Raw genomic sequence first — 17,555 nt, 5'->3', positions numbered from 1 at the left:
GATGCCCCCAGGTCCGCTTGCTGTGGCCAGGGGGGCTCTCGCGGGGCCGGTGGCTTCAGAGACCGTTTCAGCCCGGGGGCCTGGCGCAGGAGTAGCAGGGAGCACTTGTTGTTGGCTTTGCTCTCAAAAGAAAACCCCTTTAATGCGTTCACCTTTCAAGCTGACATCGTTTTTGGGCTTCATATCTTCGGCAGCTGGTTCCGCATCAGCAGGTCTGGCCGTGCATGCGGTATGGCGAGCAGCGCTTGTTAAGCAACGTCACCTCGGGATCTAAAATAGCGCTGCTTAGTTTGAGGATGATACAGCAGCTCATCCGCCCGCCGCTCCTAATGACAGGTCTTTCAAAAAGCACAAGCCAATTGCATAGACTCGGTAGTCGGTAATGAGCCTAAAACTGTTTGATCATTTTGGCTCCCGCTGGGCGAGCGGGAGAGGCTGCGGGGACCCGCCGCCGCGAGAAGCGCGGGGCTTTGCTGCCTCTTCGTGGCGGGGATGGCGAAGGAGGCTGCCGCCACCGCGTCCCCTCCGCGACAGCCGGGACGGCGGGCGAGGGGCTGCGGGGTCTGCGGTGCAGGCAGGGACCCCCGCCAGGCACAGTGCGGGCAGGGGCGCGGGGCCTGGGGCCGGCTCTGGAGGCAAAAGCCGGGCGCCAAGGCTGAGAATTTTCTGGGTTTTGCGGCGAGGAGGTGAAACTGCCGTTTCCCAAAGGAAATCTGAAACAAATAAACGCAACAAAATCAATGAAAGAGAATGGGAGTTTTGGCAGGCCCTTCGCGGGGACCGGAGGCGATTCCTCCTTCCTACCGGAGAGACGCTGACGGTCCTCTGCCAGGGCACCTAATGGCCTTAAAACTTCCTTGCCACGTTACATTACCGAACACGCCGACTTCAATCTGCTCTTAGGAAGCAAAGGTGCTGGACGCGCTAACGGTGTTTACAGAGCTGCCGGGCTGCGACTGCCGGCGACACCGGCTCGCCCTGTGCTGGTTTATTGCCTTCAATTACTGTAAAGCCGGGGACGCGTAACGTAATCCCAGGGATTGCCGTTAATGACGGGCGTTCGTGCAGGGGCTCAGGGGCTGCTGGCGGGGCTCGATGGCGACTTATTACGGAAGAAGTCAAGCTCGGTGCAAAAACGGAGAGGAAGGAGCTCGGTCACGAAGGGGAGCGTGTCCGGCCAGCAGCCGGAGCGGAGGGCGCGGGAGGGAGGTTAAAAGTGAAAGCACGGCAGGGGCCCTGCAGCGCCCGGTGGGAGGAGCGAGCGGCAGAGCTTGCTCTCGCCAAGATGGACGCTCCAGCGGTCCAGAGGTTTACCAGCAGAGTTTCGACCCTCGGGAGGACTTGGAAGACTTTTACATCCGCAGCGACAGCCAAACGCGTTTCTGATGGAAAACCTGCGGAGCCTGTTTCAAATGTTCTCCTCGGGGGAGTGCCCCCCGCCCCGAGGTGCGGGGCGATGGCGGCCGGCGCCGTTTTGCAGGGCGGCCCTCGGGCTGCACGCTGCGCGGGGCGTGCCCCAACACAGAGCGCGCTGCCTGCTCTACATACACACACGCGCGCTTTTTTTAATACATACACACGGTTGCTGGAACTACCGTCAAATGCAGGCTGGGCAGGGGCGGCTCCGGCTCCGCGGCGCTCGGGATGGCATTCCGGGCTGGGGGAAGCACAGCCCGCCCGGGCCCTGGGGCGTTTCTGCCCTGGGGCGCGGTCCCCACGCTCACCGGGACGGCCTCCCCCACCCTGCACCGGACGGGCTGAGGGGCGATACCCTGATAGACGTCGGCCGCGGCCCCGCCGTCTGCCAGCTTCTGCCCGCTTGCGAGTGCTTCCAGGAGATCAGCGCCTTGGACTACGCGGGCCAGAACCGCCGGGAGCTGGAGAAGTGGCTGAAGGACGAAGCGGGAGCCTTCGACCGGAGGCCAGTGGTGAAATGCGTTCGTGAGCTGGAGGGGGACAAGTGAGGCCGGCTTCCTACCGCCCTGCAGGCGCAGACGCTGAATAACCACAGAACAAACCTTCATCTTTTCATTTGTTTATTTACTCGCTAGGGAGAAGTGGGTGGAGAAAGAGGAGAGGCTGAGAAAGAAGGTGGGGCAGGTTCTGAAGTGCGCAGCCCCACGGACCCCGTGTCCCTGCCTCCTGCGGCCCCTCCACCCGCTGCCTGGAGGCCGCCTGCCAGGAGCTGGCCACCTTCCGCAGCGCCCCGAGAAGCGTCGGTGCCCTCGCGAAGCCGGGGGGGCACCTGGTGATGGTGACCCTCCTCCGGGAAACCTCCTACGCCTTCAACAAGCAGGTCTTCTCGTGCCTCCGCCTGGGGAGAAACGTGGTGGAGGAAGCCGTGGAGGGCGCTGGCTTTGACGTGACGTTCCGCGAGGTCCAGCCATACCTGCTCGGCGACGTCCGCACCAACTGCGAAGCCGTGTTGACCACCGGATAGCTCGTGGGCACTGGGGGGGGGGAACAGCAGCGTGCCTGCTTTCAGAAAGCCCCGCCGATGTAACCCACAGCCCCTCGCCCCTGTGCCTGAAAGCAAATCAACTCGCCGGTGCCCTACCGGTGTCCCGGGGCTGGGATCTGTGCGGCTCGCACAGCGCCAGCACTCAAAGCCCCGGCTGCGCGCCCACAGCCCGCGCTCGGGGTGACCCCGCCGGCTCGCCCCGGCCCCGGCCCCGGCCCAGGAACTGCACCCACGTCCCCTCCCCGCCGTCCTCCCCGGTGGGCGCAGGGCTCCCGAGAACCTTCCCTCCTCCTGTCTCGTGCGGCGGCCGTGACGCGCTGCTCCGAGACCAAAATCCATTCTTCCGGGAAAAATCCCTGGCTGCAAAGGCAGCGAGATTGTCCAAACCCAGACCTGTTTCTGGGCAAATTCTGCGTGCTCTGTCTGAAAAGTTGGGGGGAAAACAGGGGAGCGGCATGCCTTGCACCCAGACAACCCCCGCGCTCACAGAACCACGCGTCCCCGCCGGGCCTTTCCGTAAACCTGGAAAAACCGCTTAGGAAGACGTGGCAGCCCCAGCAACACCTACCTGGCAGGCGCCGGCACCGGGGCGGGAGCGGGGCGGAAAGGGCGGGCAGGTGGAAATGCTGCTCTCCCCAAAGCAACCTCCTCCGCCGGACCCGGGACGGACCGGAGATTCACGTCAGAGAGGCTCCGGCCTAGAGGTTTTCACTCGTCGTTCAGTTGGGCACGCCCAGCGCCTCGCTTCTCAGCAGTTTCTGAGAGCAACCGGGTGGGATTTGCTGCTGAAGGCCCTCCTCCCCTCGCTCATACCGGTGGTCTTTTGGGGCAGTTTTGGTTCAAGAGTGCAAGGAAATGGGAAATAGGAAATTTTCTCGCTGGGTATACAACAGGTGGAGCCCCGCCGCAAATCGTGCTACCTCTGACCAAAGAGGCCGGCGTGAAGCGACAGCGTGGCACCGCCCGGGAAGGGGCTAAAGGGGTCCCGGTCCGCAAGGACCGTACAAGCGCCGCAGCAGCCAGCAAGCCCAGGTCGGAACCAGAGGGGCTGGGCCTCCCGGCCGGCCGCTCGCCTGTAGTTCCTTGGCAAGAACCGAATAAAAAAAGTAAACCCGCTGAGGGTTTTGGGGAACGTTTGCACCCGTACAGCCTTACTTGGGTTCGCGGACGTACTTGTACGTGACCCCAGAAGCGCACAGCGGCGACGCCACGCCAGCCAGACGAGGACCACGCCGGCGACGCCGCCGGCTCCCGCTCGGCTTGGCGTGACCAGCCCCGGAGCCACCGGCACGCCCTGCGCCCGCGGCACGGGTTGTCGGCCCCGCCGCCGGCACCGGGAACGCCTCGCTGCCCAGCTCCAGGAAAGGGGAGGATGCGCAGAGGCAGCTCGGGAGCTCCGCCGCTCCCTAGCTGACGCTGAACATAACGCCGCCGCTTCCGTAAGGACCTCCGCGCCTGCCAGCGCGGCGCAGTCAAGGCAGGGATTCAGCAGCTGCTGACATGTTCTCTGGAAATAACGTGCCCAGGTCTTGTAGCGCCGGCGTCTTTAATCGCTGTTTAACCGTTCGAACATCGGCAGCGCTGGGGATTTTTACGGTCTGTTTAAAAAGCACAATGATTCCCTTCACGGAGAAGTTTGTAGCTACAATTACCCTTCTGTCGCAACCTGCCGGGAGTCACTGAAAGCCTTTCCCAGCGGAGAGGCTGGGCGGCATTCCGCCGGCCGCTCGCGCGCGCCGCCGCGGCGGCACCTCGGGCAGCAAGGCGGGCGCGGGTCGGACGCGTGCCGGGAGGACGCCGACTCGGGCGGCGAGCGGCTGGGCTCCCCCCTCGCCGGCGCAAGCCCCGCGACCGGCGGGACGCAGCCCAGGCGACGGAGAGGGCGTGAGGAGAGGCGGCAGCCCGGCTTCCCGGACCCCCCCCTTCCGCCCTCCTCCCCTCCCTGGGGGCGACTGACCCCGGCCCAGCCCGCGCCCCGACACAAAGCCGAAGGAGCGAGCCAGAACCGGCGGCTGAAGCTCGGTTTATTCAGCAGCAACCGCGGCCGTCGCTTTTCTCGGCTCCCCTCCCGCTCTGTCCGGCCGGCCGTCAGCCCCCGACGTTCGCGGCCAGAACGAAAGCGGCACGCGGGAGGACGGCGGGCTGGCGTGGCATCGGCTGGCGCGAGCCGCCCTCCCGGGCTCTCCGGAGAGAGGCCTGCCCTTGGCAAGGGCTTCGTCCGACGGAGCTCTGCCGGTGGGCGTCGTTACGGGGACGGCGCTGTCACCCGCTTGGAGAAGCCACGGAGGCGGCCCAACCAGCGGAGGAGCGGGAGCGCGGCCAGGCGAGAGGCAGGGCGCGGCCGAGGCCTGCGACCGGCGCCGGGGACAGAGGCGGCCCGGCAGGGACGCGCCGGGCGAGAGGGCTGAGCGGCCGCCGGCACCGTGCGGGACGGCGAGCGGAACCGGTTGGTTTCGACAGCGTTTCGCAGCGCTCGAACGCGTGTCAAGAATGAAAACAGGCAGCTAACGAACGCGCTCTGTCCCCCGAAGCAAAAAACCTCCTGCTTTTTTTCCACTTTGCTTCTTTGAAGAGCAAAAAGGGCATAAAATAACAGCAAAAAAGGGAAAAAAACCCGCAACGGGTTTATAAGGGCACGCCTGTGAAAACCCGGAATACCTCCCCGCTCTCGTTGGGTGCTCCTTCAGGCCTGGGCCACGGACGGGCGACGCCCGAGCCCGCCGGCACCTTCCGCGGGTCTGGCGGAGCGCGGCTGCGCGTGGCCCACCGCGCACGGCCGCGAGCCGCCGGCGGCACGAACGCCGCAGGCGCTCCCGGCCGAGCCCGGGGGGACCCAGTACGGAACAGAAAGCGGAGGGAAGTAAACGAGGCTCCGGGGAAATTAAGGCAAAGCGGGAAGTGCTGGCAGAGCGAGGTAATAATTCCCTTTCTGAATGAGTAACTGTTGCGAATTTAACCAGGCGAACGCGATTAAACCAAATGAATATAAATTCTGGGTGCGGTAGTTAAGTAGCGAAGTGAAGAAAATGAACAGCGCCTAATTAACAAGAAAACAGGATCTGCCATAACGCGCTGGAGCCTAATGGAAAGCGAGGCTTCGGCTTCCCCGTTCAGAAACTCCTCCAGCTGGAAAGCGCCCGCTTCACGCCCGCCGCCGCCCGCAGCGGCAGGGGCCGGCGGGGCCGGGAGGAGCGGCGCTGCACCGGACGGCGGGGCAGCCGCTCTGCCCAGCGCCGGGAGAGGCGGGGCGGCGGGGGGCGACGGCCCAGCGCCCTGCCCCAACGCGAGCCCCAGAGCTCACGTTTTGCGAGGCCGGCGCAGCCGCAGCGGGAAGGGACGCGGCCCCCGGGGCGCTGAGGCGAGAGGCAAGGCCGCGGGGCCCGCCGGCAGCCCCGCGCAGCCCCCGGGGCCTTCCCACCCGCGGGCAGCTCCTCCGGGGCCGTTTTTAACCGCTCGCTCGGGCTGAACGGGCGGCCGGGGCCTAAGGCCGCCGCCGCCGCCCGCCCCGCCGCGCCTCCCCTCGCCCGCCCGCCGGAAGGGGCGGGGCGCGCACGTGACGCCACGGCGTCGCGCCGCCGGCGCCTGCGCAGAGGCGTGCGGCGGCGGGCGGGAGCGCGGGTGCCGCGGCCATGGGGGCGGCGGCGGCCGAGGCGGACCGGACCCTCTTCGTGGGGAACCTGGACCCCAAGGTCACCGAGGAGCTCATCTTCGAGCTCTTCCACCAGGTACCGGCGGCGGCGGCGGCGGCCGCCCCGCGCTTTATAGCGGGGGAGGGCGGGGCGGGCGGGCGGGCCGCAGCCGGGGTACGGCGGCCGCCGGAGGACACGCTTCCGCGGGGCGCCCATCCGCGAGCGCTCTCTGCCTCCTTAGGAGCTGGCCGGTTTAGGTTTATTCCCCCCCCGCTTTTTTTTTTTTAAACTGCTTTTGGCAGATGTAAAACTTTGTGGAGGGCCGCTCCGTTTTTATTTAACGCCTTTTGTTTCCCGGTTCGCAGGCAGGTCCGGTAATTAAGGTTAAAATCCCCAAGGACAGAGACGGTAGGCCCAAGCAGTTCGCCTTTGTGAACTTCAAACACGAAGAATCCGTTCCTTACGGACTGAGCCTGCTTAACGGGATCAAACTCTACGGGAGGCCCATCAAAATCCAGTTCCGATCAGGTACCTGCAAACAGAAACGTTAAATAACCCGGTTACTGGAGAGAAAGCAAAACTCCCGCCAGCTTCCCCCTCCCGAAGCCGGACGGATTGATATTTAACGGCTTAAATTGCAGGCGCTTCTCACCAAACGCTCTCTCGCCCAACAGCCGATGATTTTGCAGGGCGGTGGTGTCAGGCGGGCGTCTGCTTCTCTCCCTGGACTTCAGCAGGGGTCCGCTCTGTCAGTTATGGCCAAGCGTCATCCCGGAGCGCAGCCTTCTGGCTGGGTTGTTTTGTTTTGGTTTTTTTTTGATTATTCGTTCTCTACCCTTGAAAGCTGTTCCAAATTATCAGGCGAGCAGTAAAGGTCGCGCCTAACGTCAGTTAAGTGAGGCGCCTGGGCCAGAACGTGGCCGCCTGACTGCATCTTTCCTGGTGGGTATTAAGACAGTTGCAGTGTCTCGTGTTGGAGACCGGACTGCGTGCTTTTGCAGGTCACCGACGAGACTCGAGAGCTCATTAAGCTTGGGGAAGCTGTTAGCGCCTGGCAGGTTCGCTTCATACCCCGGTTCCTCTAACTCCCGTTTGTCGGTCTCAGGAAATGTTTGTTTCTCTCCAGGGAGCAGCCACGCATCTCAAGACGGCAACCCGTCCTGTTCCCCGCACGGAGCTGCCGGCGCCAGCCCGTCTGGCGCGCCGCATCCGGCGTCCAACTGCAGCAGGTACGGGGCCCGTCAGCGCGCGCCGTAGGTACGCGCGCGTAGTTCCAAGTAGAAAAGGGCGTTTGCGTGGTTCGCTGCGTTCCTGGCTCGCTTTCCAAGCGCAGTTCGGTCCGTCTTCCCGACGGAGTAGATGCTTGCGTTCCAAGTGCCCTGTGTTCCCGGTGCCTGAAATCCCTAAGGCGGGAAGAGTGGCGTCGTGCTTTCGCACAAGCACGGAAAAGGTCCGGTGAGGCGAGGTGGGGAGAGCGCTGCCCAACGCGCGCCGCGAGCGCATCCGCACCGGTTTCTGACCCCGGTAGCGAGTTCGGGCGGCCGCCGGGACGGGTGGTGTTGTGGTTCAAACGGGAGAAACGCCGCTAGGATGCAACGCCCCCTCGGACTGCAGTAGTCTTGTGTTCGAGCCTAAAATTCCTCTTCTCTTTTTTCCGCAGGTACGACCGGAGCCCTGACGGTATGGCAGCAGCGGGATTCCCGTCGGTGCAGAGGGCTCTGCCGCCTGCCGATAACCTTCAGAGACAAGCAGCGGTACGCTCCGCACCTGCGCTGCGCGCGGCGGGCCCTGCAGCCGCCCGCGGCTGACGGACGGCACGCGACGGGGTGGTTGGCTGTGACTTCGGGTACCCCTTTCCTGCAACGGTCGTGAGAGGCTGTGGGAACGTACGCCGGCTGCCGAGGCGGCTGATGTCGGGGGGGCGTTCGGCTTTAGGAGCTCAGCGGCAGATGAAGCCGTCGGTCACAGCTACTCTAAGTTTGCCTTTAGTCGCGTTTCGCAACGAAAACCTTTCATTTTCCCCGCGCGTGCAGCGTGATGAACGTGTGATTTGGACGCCGGCGCAGGGGTTGGTGGTTCTCTGGCTAACCGGGAGGCGAGCGCAGCGAATCCACCGACCGTTGTCCTCTTCTCTTCGCAGATGAGCGGTGCCCCGTGGCAGCAGCCTCCGTTCGGGGGGAAGTACGAGCAGCCCGGCTTCGCCCTGCCCGGCTACCAGCAGCCTCCTCACGGCTTTCACCCCTCGCCGGCCTCCCAAATGCCGCCGCGGCGGCCGGAGGCGCCGGTGCCGCGCAAGGGCAGGCTGAGCGCCCACCCCTACCACCCGGACAGCAGGCACTTCGGCCGCGAGCAGCGCTTCGGGGAGCGGGGGCCTGACTACTGCCGGGGCAAGAGGGAGGAGTACGGCTTCGAGGAGAGGGGGCACGACGCCGGCGGCGAGCACCACTACCGGCCGGGCAGAGAGGAGCCTGCCTACGAAGACCGGCACCGGGACGGCTGGAGCCACGACTACGACTACCGGAGAGAGAGCTACAGAGAGGCCAAGTGGCACCCGTCGCGGCATTAATTCAGCGGGCTTTAAAGGACTTGATGGCAGGGAAAGCTCGATCCGTTTCTTACCGAGTATACGTGTAAAAAAAAAACCAACCACCACGCCCCGTCCAAGTTGCCTTTTAATGTTTGTACAACTGCTATAGCGTGGCCCTCCAAAACCGGCGTCTCGGTTTTACACGCGTTAGCCCCGCGCCTCAGGGCTTTTGGGGGGGGGGGAACGGGACAGACGGACCCCAGCGAGCCGCCGGCGCGGAGCGATGGCGGCCGCGGGCGGCTCGGCAGGGACGCGGCCGTTCCTGGTTTTGGAGGGCGGTGGAAGGGGCCGGCTGCGGGGCTGCGTCCGTTGAAGCGGAGCCGGGGCGGGACGGGCGCTTTCTGGCACCGGGAACGTTTCCCAGGGCGTTTTGGATGCGGAACGTTTGCACGTCCCTGGTCCGGGAGAAGAGCGTTAGAAGGCTCCCTGGGGAAAAAAAACCCAAAAAAGCCCCAGAAGCCCGCGGACAAACCGTGCTCGTGTCAGCCGCGAGGCCGGCTGCGGGTCACCGGAGCCGCTCGGGGCCGCGGCAGCCCCGGGACCGCCCGCGTTTGACGGGGCCGGGAGGCGGCGCCGGTGGCGGAGCGGGACGGGAGGCTCCCGGCGCCCCCGCCCGCCACCCCGCGCCGCCGGGACTACGCTTCCCAGCGGCCCCCGCGCCCGCCGCCCGCGCCCGCCCGGGGGCCGGCGCCGCGGGGCCTGCCGGGAGCTGTAGTGCGGCGGCGGCGCTTTGCGGCCCGGCGGCGATGCTGGGCGGCAGCCGCGCCGGCCTGGGTCGCCTGCGGAGCTGCGGCGGGCGGCTGTGGCGGGGCCGGCGGCGGGCGGCGGGCATGGCCGGCGGCGGCATGGGCCAGCGGATGGTCTGGGTGGATCTGGAGGTGCGGGGCAGGGCGGCGGGCGCGGAGGGGAGGGGAGGGGAGGGGAGGGCGCGGGCGGCCGCGCTGACGGTGCCGCTCCCCTGCGTGGCAGATGACGGGCCTGGACGTGGAGAAGGACCAGATCCTGGAGATGGCCTGCCTCATCACCGACTCCGACCTCAACGTCCTGGCCGAGGTGAGGAGCAGCCGCCGGGCCGGGCCGGGCCGGGCCGGGCCGGGCCGGGCCGGGCCGGGCCGGGCCGGGCCGGGCCGGGCCCTGCCGCCCCCCGGCCCTGCCCGCCGCCAGCCGCGGCCCGGCCCGGCCGGGCCGCCCGGGCCGCTCCCGCTCCCAGAGGCGGCTGGAAGAAGGAACCGGCGGGCACCGGCCCTCGCTGCCGGGGGAGCCCCGGCCCCGGCAGCTCCGCCGGGGAGGCGTGCGGGACCCCGCGCTCGGAGCGGCCGCTTTGCAGGCGCCCGGGCCCCGCAGCACCGCACCGCGGGGCCGGCGCCGGGGGAACGGGGCCTGACGCCGAGCTTCGCGGCCTGACCGTTGTGGTTTCGCTTCCCCGCAGGGCCCCAACCTGATTATTAATCAGCCCGACGAGCTGCTGGACGGCATGTCCGAGTGGTGCAAGGAGCACCACGGCAAGGTAACCCTCCGCGAGCCGTCACGCTACGATTGCTCTTTCTGTGCGACGATGGGAATAACGTGTAATTCAGAATTATTAGTTGCAGTACGGTCACCTAGAAAGGGACAACCCCTCTGCTGAACAGTTTGCAATCAAACAGAGGAGGTAAAGAATGGGAGACGGTAAGTATCCCCCTTGTTTTGTACCGAGCAGCGGTTTACCTGAGGTCTCGCCAGTCGTCCGTGGCACGGCTGCGAATCGCGTGCGTGCATCTGTAGTCTTCGCCCTGTGCCTCGGCTGCGAGATTGCCCTGAAGCGGCCTGTGCTTTGTAGCCTGGTTTTTTAATAACTTTGAACAGTGCTGGAAGCTGCTGGCTAGCTTGAGAGCCAGAAGCATCGGCAAAGGCCAACAGCTAGCGAGCGCTCCCCGGGGCGGCTGGAGCCTCACGGGAGAGCCGCAGGCAGGGCGAGACAGCGTCGGCGGGCCTGGGAGCGGGGTCTGTCGCTCAGGTGCCTGCCGCTGGTCCCCGTCTTCCAAGGCGGAGGCTCAGCGTCGTGCCTGTCGGCGCGAGCTTAAGGAGCCGGGTTCGGCTCCCCGGTCCGCTCGCTGAGCTGTCGGCCGCGGCCTGCCTCTGCAGCAGCCCCGGCCGTAGGCTGGCTCGGGTGGGCTCCGCCGACAGCTCCTCCTGCCGAAGCCTGTTCCGTGTTGCATAAAATAACGCAGAGGAGAATTCCAGCGGGGAAGGGGAGGACGTGGCTTGAAGTCCCAACTAAGAGCAGGTGCAAGGTCTGCGTAGAATAGTCCAGAGCCGACAAAATGCAAATTTGTCACTGCAAATCTCGGTACTGGTAGAACCGAACAGGCCGATTTGCTGTAAGCATCGGGACTGTTCTTTTCGCCTGTCCCCTCGGCGCTGTCGGCCCAGTGTATTTTCTCGCCGAAAGCTCAGCTTTTGCAGCAAGAGGTTCTTTTTAGTTCTTTCCGCCACCGAAGAAAGCTTCCTCCTTGCCAGCGGCGAGAAAGCGAATGGATTTTCCAGTCCCTGATTCTGAATTGAAATTCAAGTTAGTTTTCAATTAAGGGCTGAAGTTTTAAGACGCCCGTAACCCCTCCCCTTCTCCCCCCTTCGGCATCTCGCGCTCCCCGGGAAGGATTAGCACGAGTTTGGAAAATGAATATTAATTTACCGCGATGGGTGCTTTTCCCCTTCTCCAGCTGAGGACTCGGACTCGGCTTCGGTTCGCGAGCGAATTGAAGATGGTAGCACACGTTACCGCTGCTCCTGAGGAGCTACTTATTTTTAATTGACTAAGAAAAGAGAAGCGATTAGAATATAGATGAAAATGCAGCCACATAATGAATTTTTTAACCACCACTTGGATCTGTCAAGTAGATTTTTGCGGCACAGTCGTGGAAGGATATAGCGTAGCCAGATGGAAGTAAATCGCTGAGAACGCTCGGAGCAGATTTGACATTTAACTGTCGAGAAAAAGAAAGAAGGAACTTTGCTGATTTACAGAAATCTTGATAAGCACTTAAGCCAGGATCCCGATTATTTCTGTTTATTTACGCCTGCCGCTCTGTGCTGGGGAGGCGGATGCCTCGCCTTCAGCAGAGAGAAGCGTAATACTCTCCTGGCTCACGTACGCACCGGTGTACAAACGAGGCTTGCGTGACGTCTCGGTAATTGAGACGAACCCCTAGAAAGCGCCGCGGCTGGGAGAGAAAGGAAGAACCCACCAAACCGCGGGAAGGTCCGCGTTGTTAGGGCGATTCTACGCTCGCCTTTACCTGGGTTGATTTTCCCCTCCCGAGCGGCGCCCTGCGCGTCAGTCGGGCCTGCTCGAGGAGGTACCCGGAGAGAACGGAGGCGAGGGGTGTCCCAGCATACGGAAAGCCGGTACTCCGGGGCACGCTGGGGAGCAAGCAGTCCTTGGAGGGTTTTGCCGTTGAGCGTTTCTGGAAGTATCTTTCCCGGCAGTGTACTTCTGATTTATGACGGCTGGCTCTTTTTTGCAGTCTGGCCTTACGAAGGCTGTGAAGGAGAGCAAAATTTCGTTGCAGCAGGCAGAGTACGAGTTTCTGTCCTTTGTGCGCCAACAGACGCCGCCGGGTCTCTGTCCCCTTGCAGGTAAAGTACGCTCTTCCTTAATAATAACAATATCATCCCTCCCGCGGCTCCCAGCTGGGTGCCGACAGGCCCGCTGCTGAGGCACCGGGCGGGGATGCTGTAGTTTCCTCTGCTGAGATCCAGCACGCAAATCAAAACCCGTTCGGTAAGGAGAGGTTCGGTAACGGCGCCATCCCTTCTGCCGACTCCCTGAAGCAAATGTTGCACCGCGTTACTGCGGGAGACTTCGGTTCTCTTTTTGCGTTCACGTTTCCCCGCGCAGTTACAATTGGGGCGGGCCACCTGAACTGCTGACAGCGGTCTGCAACCGTAACATCCGAGCAGCCGGCCCAAGGGCGTCTTTTCCTCGCCGTGTAATCGAACCCGACGCCCAGTACGAGCCTTCCAAACGTCCCGCTCCGTGGAACTACCTTCGGGACGTTCACATGCGGTCTCGGGACTGGCGCTCGGCGACGTTAATCCCAACGCCCCGTTTTCACTTGGCGGAAAACCCGATGCTCGCACGATACGTTGATATTTACTGCGTGACAGGAATCGTGGGAGTGGCCACCGATGAATTAATAGGGGGATTACGTATTTAAACCGCGCGTGGTCCTGCCATGGAAATCTGACGAACCTTTACAATCGCATTTACTAGAAAATGGGATAAACGAGCTGCTTGCGAGTAGCTTTCCGTAGCCTGTGATCTTTCCCCGGCTCGCTTAGCCTGCTGCTCGTTCAGATGCCGTTCGTAGTAGCTTTGTACTGTCTTTGAAGAAACGTCTTGTTTTGTGTCTTTGTAGGTAACTCTGTTCACGCAGATAAGAAATTCCTCGACAAATACATGCCTCAGTTCATGAGGCATCTTCATTACAGGATCATTGACGTGAGCACCGTCAAAGAGCTTTGCAGGTAAACGTTCCCCAAACTGAGTAAGGAAAGATCATCTAGGGAAGCCTGCTCAGCGGCGCCAAGGCGGGCTCTTCTAACACGAGGTTGAAGGCTGCTGGGAGAGGGCTGCCTGCAGCCGCCTGGTGCTTCCCTCTGCTCTGTCCGGGCGGATGCACGGAGCGAGCCGCCAAGCGCTCCCCGAGTCCTTGGCGCGCTCCCCCGAGTGGCTGCAGGCTTGCGGCTTCTCTGGGCGCCGGTGAAACCGAAGCTCTTTCCCCAGTTGTAACAAACGCGCAGCCGCCACCGGACGTGCTTTTGAATCCCAGTTCCCTTTTCTGAGTGGCGCTTTCTTCCGCTTGCAGACGCTGGTATCCGGAAGAATACGAGTTCGCACCAAAGAAGGCGGCTTCTCACAGGTGAGGTTTCTGCTCGTGTCTGTAGCAGGGCGGGGCTCGCCACGCAGGAACCGTGCTCTTCCCGAGCAGAATACGGAGCTGCCTTTGAATTCCAGGCGCGCTGCTTCTAGTGCAGACGACGGCGGAGGCTTCGGCTCCCTGCCGTACGTTTGTGTTCTTCCATCCGAAGCCCGGGTAGCGTAGGGAGAGGGCTTCTTAACGTAGAGAGGATCAGAGGTTTCCGTATCTGAATCATCTGTTTACTGTTCGAGCTAAGATGCTTGTTTGGCAACGTAGCTACTTAGCAACGTCGCTTCTTAGACATCACGGTGAGAAATCACGGGAAAACGGTCGCCTCCCAACGGTGGCATTCGTCCGTCCCTGCTTTGGGCAGGGTTGTTGGCGGAGACGCGGAAATTGGGCGCCTGCAAACGGGGAGATGAGAGTTCTGTTCCTGGCTACTTCCCGAGTTCCCAGTGCGCCAGAGAGCTCCTGCTCCTTTCTGCGGAAGGGTTTAATTGTGAGTTACGCTTCTGCGCGGGCCTTCCCCTCTGAGCAGGCAGAAGGGGCCAACGCGGGAGCTGAAGGCAGGGCTCCGGAGCCCGCGTCTCCGCTGGCTCGGCTTGAATTGCGTTCACTCGGGGAGGCCGTAGAAGCTGTTGGTTGGCAGGGGCTTCCGTGTCCCACGGCGACATAAACGAATAAGCCGCGCGTCACTCCCCGGCACGCCAGCGCTGGTGGACTGTTACTGCTCTCCCCGTACCCGAGAGCAGCAGGGGCGGTTGTTCTTTCCGACAGCTGTGCGATCTGCGCGCATCAGGGTTTGATTTCCTACAGCCCGGGGCTTTTCGGAAGCGTTGGAATCCAGATGTAGCTGAAGATGCGCGCAGGCGTTTTGAAACCCGCCTTAATTCTCTTTTTTCAGAGCGCTCGATGACATCAGGGAAAGCATCAAAGAACTTCAGTTCTACAGAGACAGCATCTTCAAGAGGAAAACGGATGAAAAGAAAAGGAAACTCATAGAGAACGGAGAAAGCGATAAAACTGCCAGCTGATTTCTCATCTTACCATGCCACCCCGTGGCACGCACCAGATGTGTCTCCTGGTTCTTTCCTGTTTGCCAGGCTCTTGCGAAGCTGCGCCCTTCGGTTCCCTTGTTTCTGAACAGCTGTTAAATTGCAGATGGAAGCCCGAGTTACCGCTTCCTTTCTGTTGGAGCGAGGAGTCGACGCTCGAGTCTCGGCAGCTCCTTTGTACGTACTAGGTAAAACCCGCGGTCTGATTCTCCTCTTCATCTGGTTTTAGATGCAGTCTTTCACTACACAATAAAAACAGTCCGTTCTGGTGAACGATGGTGTTTCATGCCGCCTGTCTTTCCGCTCGCCCGGAGCTGCTGGGTGAGCCAGCCTCTCGCAGGTGGGCGACAGAAAACGCCCCGGGAAGTTATTTCCGTTACGTAGTAACGGTACCCGCGCCTGCTGCCTCCGCGGGCGTTTAACAGGAGTCCTTTTGCGCAACGCCTCCGCGTAGGACCGGGCTGAGTCGCGAATCGCGTAGTAGAGTAGGCAAGCGCGCGCGTAGCGGGGACGAGCGCGATGCCCCGGAAGTCGACGGCGCAAGCGTTAAGACCGAAAAAATGAACCGTGTTACCCCTCGTTGGGCAAAACCGCACGAGCGATTGAATCGTTCGGCGCCTGCGCGCCCCCGGCGTTTGCGGCGCTAGCGCTTGCTCTAGCGTAGCAGCTTCTAAGCGCAGGTACTGCGGGGCTTTACGAACGTTGAGCTCTTTGCTAATGAAAACACCAGTGGGGAGGGTCTGAAGCGCTGGCCCAGAACCGCAGCGATGACTGAAGCTGCCCCCTGCCAGCTTGTCACTTCGTGAGAGACACGTTCATTTTCTCTAATCGCGAAAACACAGCAGCGGCTCGCGACTGGAAAGAAAAAGCCTACCGAATACACGGCGAGGAGCCGGGGAGCCCTCGCAGCACTCCCCTTCCTTTCGCTTCTGCAAAAACGGGTCTGGGCAGCGCCCGGCCGGGGCGGGAGGAGATGCCGCTGGAGGGAGAGGCCTGGGCCTTCGCTGCAGAAGGCCCCGGCGGGAGCGGGCGAGGCGGAGCAGCCAGGAGAGGCTGCAGCCTCGCAGCGAGGGGCTGCCCTGCGAGGTGGGTGAACGCGCCGGCAGCGCCCCTGCGGGCTCCGTTAGAGGGAAGGCCGGGGCGTGGCCGGGCGGCCTTTTTCACCGATCGTTGCCGAATGACGTTGGACAAAGCCCCCTAGCCACAACGTCCTCCTTTTCCCCCTTCCAGTTCCATTTACGGCGTCCGATATCGCCGCTGCCCCTCGGCAGCGCGGACGAATAGGCTAAAAGCTCCCTAAACGCTGCACAAGCTTTCCCTGAGCGCACGAGGAGTCACACCGGCGTAACGGGAGCATTTCCGTGCTCCTTCTACCCCTCTGGTGTTTGCTGTTTTAGGACGGAGCCCGTGGCCGTGGGTTCACGCTCCCAAAAGAAAGAGCGGGCCAGCGATAGATAAGCGAGGGAGTCTCGTAACGCCCCGAGTCGGCTCGCGGGTCCGGCCGTAAAAAAACATCCTGCAGCTTGGAAACAGAGCAAGTTTTAGCTAAAGGCGCGGCGGACGGAAAGAAGCTCGTAGCCCCGCGCCGCTTTTGGGGAGCCGTTTTTCAGAGGCGGCCTCTGTTTCCCTCCTGCAGCGCGCCCTGGTACAACAGCAGGCGCCGATACGCCGCTACCAAAGCAGCGCACGGGGCAAAGGTTATCACGTTTACCTTCCCACGCAGAATGAAAACCTGGCGCGTTTCTGCTCGGACCGCGTAAGCAGCGCGTGTTTTACATATTGGCCTTTTAGAAGATCAGGCCTTGAGCTATCTGAAGAGAAAAATGCCCTTTCGTACGTTGCAGACCTACTCGTAACACCACCACTACCTTATCTCCCAGGCACGTGGCGAAGCCGTCAGACCGCCGCCGAGACGCGCGCCGCATTTTAGTTAAACGTCTGCTGATTCCCCGCCGGTGCCTGGTCCGGAGTCGTTCGTAGTAACGTGCCCTTGCTCGTCTGCGGTTCCCACAGGTTGGGCTCTTTCCATCGGGGTCCAAGGTGCGGCCCTGCTCCCAAAAGCCCCCCGAGGGGCTCCACCAGGCCCCCCCCCAAAACGGGTGCTGCTGGGCAAGGCCCCGCGGCCGTGCAGGTTAGACCGGAGGCAGGGAAACCTCAATTTACAGAGCGAACAGAGGACTAAACAGCTACGCTTTGCAATTTTCCAAAGCTGGACGTTCGATGATTTGCCCGAGTTCTCCTTTCTCCGCTTTTTCCTCCGCCAGCTCATTTGCTCAACTGACTGGAAGAAAAAAAAACAAACAAAAACCCACCCAAACCAACGATTTCTGCCGTTTCTCCTGTCGGGACTCCGGCCCGGCCCCTGGAGCCAAGCAGCCACCGCAAACGCCGCTTCTCAGACAAGAGGAAGGTCCCCCTGCCATCCAGCCCCTCCGCAGCTTCGAGGGGCGGCTGCTGTGTTACGCCCCCCCCTCCTGCGCGGGGATCCCCGCCCGCAGCAGGTACAGCCCCCAAAGGCTGCGGAGCCCGTACGGGCTCGCCTCGCCTGAGGAACAAGGATGCTGTAGCTTCATCGCTGCTTTTATAAAGTACGCCTGTGTTTATTCCTCCCCGAGATGTAGCGATAGTTTTAAGTTAACGCCAGCAAAATCAACTTTTATTTTCGTGGCTGGAATCAACTAAGTTCTCGCTGCAGAGGTTTCGCTGTGAGAGAATTCACCGCCACGCGTGGTATTTATTCCGTGTGGAAAATGACGGCGCGAGTACCTTCAGCTCACTTCTTCACGTGGAAACCCCCACTCACACGGGGGCTGGCCGTCACCCGAGCGCATCGTTCGAATGTTTAAGCCATTTTTTTGTACTTTTGAAGTCCTAAAAACATTTTCCTGGCGTGCAAATTTCCTGCCGAGCGGCGCGTGG

At 62.4% G+C, this 17,555-nt stretch overlaps 3 protein-coding genes across 5 annotated transcripts; all 3 read left to right on the top strand.

Annotated features, from left to right (window-relative positions):
- The first annotated feature begins 1,276 nt into the window (after positions 1–1,276).
- Positions 1,277–3,036, top strand: NNMT (nicotinamide N-methyltransferase). The gene is given in 3 exon segments (XM_087778325.1): positions 1,277–1,960; positions 2,052–2,111; positions 2,113–3,036. Coding segments are annotated over 3 exon segments (963 nt in total). The 5' UTR covers positions 1,277–1,385; the 3' UTR covers positions 2,441–3,036.
- Positions 3,037–6,026: 2,990 nt separating this feature from the next.
- On the top strand, positions 6,027–8,754 carry RBM7 (RNA binding motif protein 7). Of its 2 annotated transcripts, none has more exons than XM_087778326.1 (5): positions 6,027–6,186; positions 6,456–6,618; positions 7,217–7,319; positions 7,751–7,844; positions 8,231–8,754. In XM_087778326.1, the coding sequence occupies exons 1-5, from the start codon at positions 6,091–6,093 to the stop codon at positions 8,654–8,656; spliced, it is 882 nt and encodes a 293-aa protein (XP_087634452.1). In that variant the 5' UTR covers positions 6,027–6,090; the 3' UTR covers positions 8,657–8,754. The 2 variants fall into 2 exon arrangements, with proteins under 2 accessions (XP_087634452.1, XP_087634453.1); XM_087778327.1 differs by having other exon boundaries at positions 6,043–6,150.
- A 652-nt stretch (positions 8,755–9,406) lies between these two features.
- Positions 9,407–14,909, top strand: REXO2 (RNA exonuclease 2). Of its 2 annotated transcripts, XM_087778328.1 has the most exons (7): positions 9,407–9,555; positions 9,647–9,730; positions 10,107–10,184; positions 12,184–12,295; positions 13,078–13,186; positions 13,528–13,581; positions 14,486–14,909. In XM_087778328.1, the coding sequence occupies exons 1-7, from the start codon at positions 9,424–9,426 to the stop codon at positions 14,613–14,615; spliced, it is 699 nt and encodes a 232-aa protein (XP_087634454.1). In that variant the 5' UTR covers positions 9,407–9,423; the 3' UTR covers positions 14,616–14,909. The 2 variants fall into 2 exon arrangements, with proteins under 2 accessions (XP_087634454.1, XP_087634455.1); XM_087778329.1 differs by lacking the exon at positions 9,647–9,730.
- Positions 14,910–17,555: the final 2,646 nt, after the last annotated feature.

This window comes from Nipponia nippon, unplaced genomic scaffold (assembly GCF_047370975.1).
Source record: "Nipponia nippon isolate SJK-2023a ecotype South Korea unplaced genomic scaffold, ASM4737097v1 scaffold_43, whole genome shotgun sequence".
Classification (NCBI taxonomy): Eukaryota; Metazoa; Chordata; class Aves; order Pelecaniformes; family Threskiornithidae; genus Nipponia; species Nipponia nippon.
This window is presented reverse-complemented; position numbering and strand designations above follow the sequence as displayed.

Bases quoted from the DNA above. Each gene is read 5' to 3' on its own strand.
- RBM7 (XM_087778326.1), top strand. From the start codon at position 6,091: ATGGGGGCGGCGGCGGCCGAGGCGGACCGGACCCTCTTCGTGGGGAAC. The intron at 7,320-7,750 runs GTACGGGGCCCG...TTTTTTCCGCAG, and splicing joins CCGGCGTCCAACTGCAGCAG to GTACGACCGGAGCCCTGACG. The intron at 7,845-8,230 runs GTACGCTCCGCA...TTCTCTTCGCAG, and splicing joins ACCTTCAGAGACAAGCAGCG to ATGAGCGGTGCCCCGTGGCA.
- REXO2 (XM_087778328.1), top strand. From the start codon at position 9,424: ATGCTGGGCGGCAGCCGCGCCGGCCTGGGTCGCCTGCGGAGCTGCGGC. The intron at 9,556-9,646 runs GTGCGGGGCAGG...CCTGCGTGGCAG, and splicing joins TGGTCTGGGTGGATCTGGAG to ATGACGGGCCTGGACGTGGA. The intron at 13,187-13,527 runs GTAAACGTTCCC...TTCCGCTTGCAG, and splicing joins ACCGTCAAAGAGCTTTGCAG to ACGCTGGTATCCGGAAGAAT.